This window comes from Taurulus bubalis (genome assembly GCF_910589615.1).
Source record: "Taurulus bubalis genome assembly, chromosome: 5".
NCBI classification, from domain to species: Eukaryota; Metazoa; Chordata; class Actinopteri; order Perciformes; family Cottidae; genus Taurulus; species Taurulus bubalis.
Window position 1 is genome coordinate 8,303,981 of NC_136593.1, and position 9,041 is coordinate 8,313,021.

Below are 9,041 nucleotides of genomic sequence, written 5' to 3' on the forward strand. Positions count from 1 at the left end.
AATTTCAGTTTATTGAGACACATATCCAGTTATTGAGGAAATGCAATGGGGTGAAGATTCACAGATCTCTGGTTTGTGTACAGTTTGATAGTTTGTTTGAACTAAAACACCAAAGTATCTCAATTCTGTGTATTACAGATAACTATACTATACATATTCTAGCAGCCAAAAATGTTCTAATGTGTGTCTAAAAATGTCTTAGTATACATACAATGGTGTCATTTGATATATGCCGCCAAAAGAAAAATAAACTATTTGTCATGTTTGGGGGTGTTAAATAGTAATAACAAAATGATATGCTTATTCTACATTAACTATTGAAACTAATGAATATAAAATCTATACAATTACATGAAAAACATCTTGTTTTCTTGCGTAGTTTGTATGTCTATTGTTTTATTTTGTATGCATGTTGATAGTGTGTGTGTGTGTGTGTGTGTGTGTGTGTGTGTGTGTGTGTGTGTGTGTGTGTGTGTGTGTGTGCGTGCGTGCGTGTGCTTTATAACTGATCTGGCCTTGCTCACATGAGCAACCTGTCTCTGCCTTATGAATAGGCCTAGTTTTGATACTTTAAGTACCTTTTTTTCCCAATAAAGTTATGCATTTTTGCTTCAGTAAGATTTTAAATGCAGTAATTTCCCTCGTTATGGTGTTGCAACTACGACTTCCACCTGTAGCCTACTCGGGCTGAGTGCACATAACGTTTCTAAATAAGTCTTAAAAAACAAGTCCAAATGTCATAAATATACAGAATTATAGAGACTCTGGGAGTGGCATTATCTTGGTTTCAACCTTTTACAACTTTCTCGCTGTACTTTGATCCGACATAAAAAATGAAAATGTCTCACAGTTGAGTTAACTTTCAAAACCCATCAGTGTCCCCGAAGGACAGCGTTCATTTGAGCCGCTAGTTGGACCGCGGTGCTCCTCGACTAAGGACCACTTTCACAAGTTGGCTGGGCTTCGTAAGTTAAGAGAGCGTCAATTTACCATTAAAGTGAGATGTTATAACGGAACTAGCGGGCAGGTGGGACCGCAAAGTGGCATTTCAGCGTGTTTTTGCGACCTTTGAATGAGTACAACGTTACACACACGCTATCAGGCCTGTACAGAAGTTAGGTTAGCATGACGGTAGAACACGTAAACTAACGGTTCTACGGGGTTTCCGACGAACGGTTCTACGGGGTGTTCCGAACCAGTCCGAGTCCCTGTGAGCGCCGACGCCGGTAACGTTATCCGGTGGTCATGTGGGAGACTTTAAAGCTGTGACCGTGTTAACATTCGGCTACCCGCTCGGGCTAGCAGGGGTTTGTTTATAACTCTGTAAAGAAGAAATGGAAACAGTGTAGCGTTATTAGTTGTCTGCACAGTTACTCTCTGAATAACAACACCGACAGCGGGGCTACTGCACGTTGTTCGGCTGTAATGATACAGCACGGTATTGATCGATTACATGATAGAAACAACAGTGATTGCTGAGTGATTTGGCTGTGATAGATATTCAGATTGTAATTATTTTTCTTTATCTGTTAATGCCAAATAAATTAGTAATTTAGTCTAAAAATACTGAAAATTAATACCCAATCCATTTTCCCTGTGACCAAGATGAGAAGTTAGTTCTGTCCAAAACCCCAAAATACTACATTTCAGATGATATGGCAAAGAGAAAAAAAGCAAATCATCTCATTTGAGAATATGGAACTCGTGAAGTTTTGTGTTTTTACTTGATACATGGCTTAAATGTGGGCCTTATACATTATACAAAGTGTCTGTCATTCAAATAATGTTATTATACTATTCGTTGGAACACTCATTTTAATTTGAATGCTTGGCCAATATCTTTGATCATCCATCAATTTTAACATTCTTTTTAAAGCATCTACTACATTAATGCATCTAGCTCAACATGTTTCCATATGCAGATCTTGCTTGTAAAATTGTGAGATTTTTATAGTCTGCGAGCTCATCTAATTTCAAAAATATATTATTTACATATTTCACATTAAACACAAGACAACAGCATATTGGCCACACTCTGGTTTTCCTCGGACAAATGAAAGCTATGAACACAGGCTTCGGTGACACGGATGCAAATTTGTGCTGCAACACCTCAAAATGAATGAACACATTGAAATAAAACCCTTTACTTTTATTTATTTTTCCAGAGTTCCACCTGGTCATGAAGCTGGTGATCCGCCGGTACCGTCCCTCAGACAAGGACCCAGTGTGCACCCTCTTCAGCGTCGGCATCCGAGAGCACATCCGCCCGTGTTTTCGCAACGCCATGACCAGCCCTCTCTACCTCGCCATCACCCTGGCTCTGTGTGTCGCCGGCCTCCTGCTGGGCTCCGTGTTGGGGGCTGTGGTGCTACCGGCAGCCTGGGTGGGCCTTGTGTACTACTGCTGTCACGAGCTATTCGACAGCTATGTCCGGGAGAAACTCCAGACGGACATGCAGGACATCCCCGGGATCTATATGAGCAGACCGGACAACTGTTTCTGGGTCGCGGAGGCCGAGGTTGACGGGAGGAACCAGATCTTGGGTACGGTGGCTTTGATGGCCAAACAAAGTGGGAAAGAGAGGCATGGAGAACTGTTCCGAATGATCATCTCATCATCGTGCCGTCGGATGGGTCTGGGCCTCCGCATGGCTCAGACTGTGGTTGACATCTGTAAGGAGCGAGGCTTCTCCAAGGTGGTGCTGGAGACCAGCTCCACTCAGACCGCTGCTGTGTCCCTGTACGAGAAGCTGGGGTTCAGCCACGTCGTCTCACACAACGATACATATGCTTCTGGTTGGGTCGTGACACTGGCCAGGGTGTCGATTTTGGTTATGGAAAAACGGCTGTAGCCCATGTCATCAGTGTGTGAATGGGTGAAGGACATGTAGTGGTACAAGTCCATTCACCATTTATGAAAAAGACGGATCAGCTACTGTGATGTCCCTGTTATACTCCTCTTTATCAGTAGTTTATGCATAAATAATACTTGATGGACACAATAATCTGTAAAATATGTCCCACAAACACTCACAACAGAAATTCTCAGGTTAGTCTACGTTGGACCAACTCATCTGAATGTTTTAAACATAACACTGCTGTTCTTATAAATTTTGACCAAGATTTTCCTACTGTTGATTATGTCTTTAAAAACATTTTTTTTTACTGTAATTTTAATCCACAAATGACCAATCACAATGCACAAAATAAAAGCACCTCAAATGGTTTGACACCGCTGTTGCTTTTTGCTTTCACTCATCATCCTCCTCCCAACACCTGCATGCATTGACTGCAACATTTTAGAGCTCCGGTAAAAACATTGTCTGGATCTCTGCTGGTTTTACATCACCAACAACAAACCAACAGGAACGATAAAGATGTCACTTCTCCCACGGTGCAACAAAACTAGCAGGAGGGTCACAGCGAGTCAAACAGTCTTTCATTCTTATCACTTATCACATCTTGTTCATTCATTCACTACTCCTGATAAAATGGACACTCAATAGTTAATTACTGGGGCGACCAAACCAAAAGAATAAACAATAATTTCTAAAAATTGCACTTTAATTACTTTGCACACAGGAAGGAGGTTAAACAATAAATGGCGGGGAGGCAACATTTAGTGAAACTATCTTTGTCTTAAACTTGTGGAACAGAAACAAATATTTAATCATTTCTACCCGCTGTGTTAGTCAGTCTTAATATTAGACAAAGATTCACATCTCATGTTTACCTTTGTGTCATAATTAAAATGGGCCCTTAGTCCAAGAACAGAAACCCAGTTTTGAACTTGTTTTTGAATATTTTAACATATAATATTTTAGGTAGACAGTTTTCATAAGTGGACCCCCTCTTTATAGTAATACCAATCAAGCAAATGCTTTTCATCATTTCTACTCTTAGATGCTATTGAAATTATTTGTATTCTAAAATATTTAAAATGCTTCAGACCGGTTTCATGTGATAGACAATGTAAAATACTTTAAAGGTTTTTTCCCACACTGAATTCATTCTTAAAGCTTTCAGAAAAAGAACAGTACAAAGAAAAAGGTTCAACAAAAAATGATGTACTTATTGTTGTGTGTCACAATCATAATGGAGGTAATGGACATAATATGCTCCTTCTGTAGATACCAACTTATTTCATAGACCCCCATACAGAGGGCCTAAGACCCCAATTGAGGTTGAGGTGGCGATTTATCAAATTTAACCACTAGTAGTGTCTGTATATAAAGGCACAATTTGTAGATTTCATAGCACCATTGAAATCATACTGTTTACATGAACAAACAAAAAAATGCTATATAACCAAACTATTGTGCCCACTATGTCGGCAGCAGTGTGTGGGTGAGTTTTTATTCTACCACTAGAAGGTGCCAAAGATTTAAAATCCAACACATTGAAGCTTTAGCTGCTTGTTACTAATTTATAAGGCATGACATGAATGCATCAGGGCACTGATGTGTAGGCTGATACTGTGCTGGAGACCTCTAGATGTGTTTCATCCAACAGACAGGACACACGATGAAGGAAAAACAATATCAATAATTAGAATAAATAAATAGATAAAAGCAGTTAAAATTTTCCCCATCTTGTCACCTAGCATGTCAATTTAATGCATCAGTAAACAATAATGATAATCATATAATACAATTATAATCATCCAATAATGTAATAATACGACTCTGACAGTGGCCAGTGAGTGCTTAGACTTTTAAAACTATAACTTTTACTTCAATGATATTTTAAATGCATGCCATGCATTATTTGTAATAGAGTATTTTTATACCGTAGTATTTCTACTTTTACTTTAGTAAAACATCTGGCCACTTTTCACCAAGATGTTGTGTTTTGTAATTACAGAACACTTACTGAACAGGAGATCCTTTTGGCGAAAACAAGTGACCTACCATCAAAAGCACCCCATTGGTTTTAACTGAGAAACACACACACACACACACACACACACACACACACACACACACACACACACACACACACACACGTGTTTTTGGGCTGATGGTTGAAACCAGTCAACAAGTTGCTCATTCAGGACTGATGACTGCTGGCTCCAATAAACAACATAACTGTGCTGTAATAACTCCTATTATTATAAAACATTTGTAATGATCCAGTCAGACTTTCAATCAATGTTCAATTTGTAGTTCAAAATATTGATGCTTTTACATTAAAGGCCATGTGAACTTACTTTCTCTATCAGTGTACATGAACACACTTTCACTAACAAGGACCACGCTACTCTTGACTGACGTTCTTAAATGATTTATTTGAACTTGTAGGGTTCTTAACCGGGAGAAGGAAACGGGATGGGGGAAGGGGGGGTAAGGGAGGGGGGGAAGGGGGGTAAGGGATGAGGGAGGGGAGTGAGAGATGAGGGGAGAGGGATGGGAGAAAGAGGCGGGTTCGGCGGCGGCGGCGGCGGCGCTTGCGGCGGCGCTTGCGGCGGCGCTTGCGGCGGCTGCCAGCCGGTGACCTCGGGGGTAGAGACCGTGGGTGGGGGCCGTCTCTTGGCGCTCTGCAGATCAGAGTCCCCCAAAAGACGGCTACGTGGACAGTTGTCGGTGTGCGTTCCTGATGTCGTTCAGGTTGGAGTGGATGTACGAGAGGTAAGCGGGGGAAGACCAGCGGCCGAGCAGTTGGATGGTGCAGTCAGGGATTCCCTGTCTCGCTGTGGTGGAGGCTGCTCCGATCCGGAAGGAATGGCCGGAGTAAGATTCGGGAGGTATACCGGACCTTGCTAGGATCAGGCGGAGGTGGTGGAGAAACCAGGCTTGTGTGGCTCCCCTCCCGGTCTCCGTAATGAAGAGGGGGTCTTGTCCGGACGTGCGACTGGTCGATCTGAGGGTTAGGTAGTCGCGAATGGGCTCGTACGGGCTGAGGAACGAGTCCAGGCAGAAGAGGTGGTTGGGTTGTGGCGGACCGTGCTGGTTGTTCTTGCTATGTTTGAGGAGATAGATGATTGTGTCAGGAGGGAAGACCGAGATGTCCGACATGGTTGCGTGTTGCGACGGCTGGTGGTCGGAGCTTGGGGCGGTGAACTCCGAGCAGCGCAGGAAGCCGAATAAGGCGAGCAGGAACATCGACTCCAGCGTTTTGTCGGTGAAGGGGGACAGGTAACCCGAGCGGAGCGTGTGGATGCAGCGGGCGAGGAAATCCGACGTGAGGGGCAGGTGACTCGGTGCGGGGCGCGGTTCGGCCTTGCCGAGGCCTTTCAGTAGCATGGCGACGTGAGAGTGGGACGTGGCTGGACACGGAGCCCCTACTGCCAGTTTGGTGAGGAAGTTGATGCCGCTTAGGTAGGTCCGAATGGTGGAGGTTTTTATCCTGAGGTGGGAATGTGCATGCGTGATGAATAGGGTTAGGGTGAGGACGTCGAGTGACGGGAATGGCCGGCTGGCGGAGGCGTGGAAAGCCTTAAAGCTGTTCCACCCGGTGAGGTATGAGGAGAGAGTACCGGGGGCGACGCTGTTGAGGATGGCGTCTCGGGAGGCAGAAGCTAGCTCTGCCGGATGTGGGTTCAATTGAAGGTAGTGGCTGAAAACGGTGGGACCGGGGTTGGCGTTGGGTCCGAGGCTGGTGCTAATCGCCTGAACTTCTGAAACGAGAAGCGCGAGAGAGAGTCGGCGATGGAATTTTTGTGGCCCGGAATGTGGGTGGCTCGGATGACGAATTGGTGTCGGGCCGAGACTAGGGTGAGTCTCCGTATGAACTGCATAATATCGAGGCAGCGCGACCGTCCTCTGTTAATTATGTCTACCGCCGCGCTGTTGTCGGAGTATATGGTCATGGTCTTTTTTGACCATTCGTGCCCCCAAAGGATGGCTGCGATCACGATGGGATACATTTCGAATATTGCGGAGGAGGGGGTCAGGGATGCGAACTCGGGCGGCCATGGGGCTGAGAACCAATTGTTGCCGTAGATGCCGCCGAAGCCAGTGGAGGGCGCTGCGTCGGTGAAGAGCTGGATGTCTTCTGGTTTGGTGACGTGGTCGTCGTAGAAAAAGGAGATGCCGTTCCAGGAGGATAGGAACTGTTGCCATAATTTAAGCTCGGATTTGCATGATTTGTCGAGTGTGACCCGTGCGTGGAGATTAGCGACGGAGGCGGCGACTGAGAGGAGGTGTGACAGGAAGGATCGACCCTGGGGGATGATGCGTATGGCGTAGTTCAGGTGGCCTAGTAGTAACAGCAGTTGACGCTTGGTGCATGTCGGGGCCAGGAGGAAGTTTGCGATGAGTAGGGAGATGCGGTTGACTTTCTCGGTTGGTAGGGATGCTTGGAAACGGACTGAGTCTAAAGTGATGCCGAGGAACTCTAGGCACGTGGCTGGGCCTGCAGTTTTCTCGGCTGAGAGCGGGACTCCGAGTTCTTGAAATGCGGAGGTCACGGTGTGGAGACCGAGTGCTGGAGGGGAAGAGGCTGGTGTGACTGTGAGGAAGTCGTCCAGGAGGTGGACGACGTACGGGAGTTTGTGCATGTTAATCAGGACCCAGCAGAGTGCTTCTGCTAGGCAGTCGAAGATTTTTGGGCTGCTCCTGCACCCGAAGGTTAGGCGCACAGCAAAATAATATTTGCCCTTCCAAAGAACGCCAAAAAGGTGCCAGAAGTCGGGGTGGATAGGCATTACCTTGAAGGCGTTGGCGATGTCTACTTTGGACAGCCAAGCTGCGTGGCCTGCGAGGCGGATGAGGGAAATGGCGTGGCTGATGGAAGCGTACTGCATGGAGTAGTCCGGGCTGGGGATTAGGCTGTTAATGCTTGGTGTGGCGGAGCCGCGGGGGGATGAGAGGTCTATTGTCAGTCTCTTTTTCCCGGAGTATTTTCTGGTAGCTATGCCGATCGGGCTTATACTGAAGATGGGGAAGGGCGGGCTGGTGAGCGGGCCGGTCATAAATGCGATTTTGACTTCCTTGGCCAGGAGTGAGTCAACTATGTCGGGCTCGGAGCTGGCGGATTGGAGGTTTGTGCAAGTGAAGGGGGACTCGGGCTTTGCCTGTACACCCGGGTGGAAGCCGTGTGCGAGGCCCTGTAAGAGATAGCTTGCGAGCTGGCGGTCGGGGTGCCCTGAGAGGGCGGAGGCTAACGCTTGAATGTTAATGGGGGTACTGAGGTACTTACGGAAGCTATGCTGAACCGGATTGTGGGGGCAGGCTGGTCTGTTGTGTGCCCCACCGCAAAAGGAGCAGGTGTGGAGGAACCGGCAGGCGGAGGCGCTGCAGCCTAGTTCGTTGAAATTGTTGCAGACAGGCCTCCCTCCCTGGTGGAAGATGGGTCTGCCTCTCCTGTCGACGCTGTTGGGGGGAAGGCCTGCGGTGGGTCGCTGGGGGGAGGCTGGTCTGTGGATGAGAGGGGTGCGGACGGCAGGCTGTGGGAGACGGCGGGGTGGGGAGCGTGGGGGGGCAGGGATACGGTGAGGGTGCATGTGTTGGCCGGGTGAGCTGGCGCGCCGCAGAGTTCGCAGTTGAGGGAGCGGCGCGCTGCGAACACCCTACAATAAATTTCCGCGTCGAGTGTGCCCCAGTAAGTGCCCAGGTTGAACTGTTGCGCACGACCGGCAGCTTCGGAGGCGAACAGGATGTGATACGTGTAAAAGGCGTTGCTGCCAAAACGCAGGGCCAAGTCAAGGATGATAGTGAGGTAAGCGTCTAGCTCTGGCCTGCGGTCGGGGTGGGCGGTGCATATGACGTCTCTGTAGAGGGAGAACGCATAAGCAAACTCGGTTGTTGTGAGGTCCTTGGACCGGGTGGGGAGGGGCTGTTTTAGCTCAATAGGCCCGAAGACGGTGAGCAGTTCCCTCGGGATGTGGGGGTTGGCTGTGGATGGGTGGATGAGCAGGGCTAGGTCTACGTAATTACCTGCGAGGATCTGCTGCCTGATTGCTTGAGGCAGTGAAGAGGGTCGGGCGGGTGCAGGTGGGAGTATGGGGGGGTTGTAGTGTGGCTAGTGTGGAGCTGGCGGGTAGTGGAAGGTAAGATGGAAAAAGGCTGGGGATGACCGCTGGTGGACCTGTGGAGTGGGGTG

General features: G+C 47.5%; 1 protein-coding gene across 1 annotated transcript; it reads left to right on the top strand.

The window, feature by feature from the left end:
- Nucleotides 1-2,179: 2,179 nt before the first annotated feature.
- nat8l2 (N-acetyltransferase 8-like 2) lies at nt 2,180-2,851 on the top strand (the record flags this gene model as incomplete). Its single annotated transcript, XM_079218280.1, has 1 exon — nt 2,180-2,851. One exon carries the CDS (start codon nt 2,180-2,182, stop codon nt 2,849-2,851), a length of 672 nt encoding a protein of 223 aa, XP_079074406.1.
- Nucleotides 2,852-9,041: the final 6,190 nt, after the last annotated feature.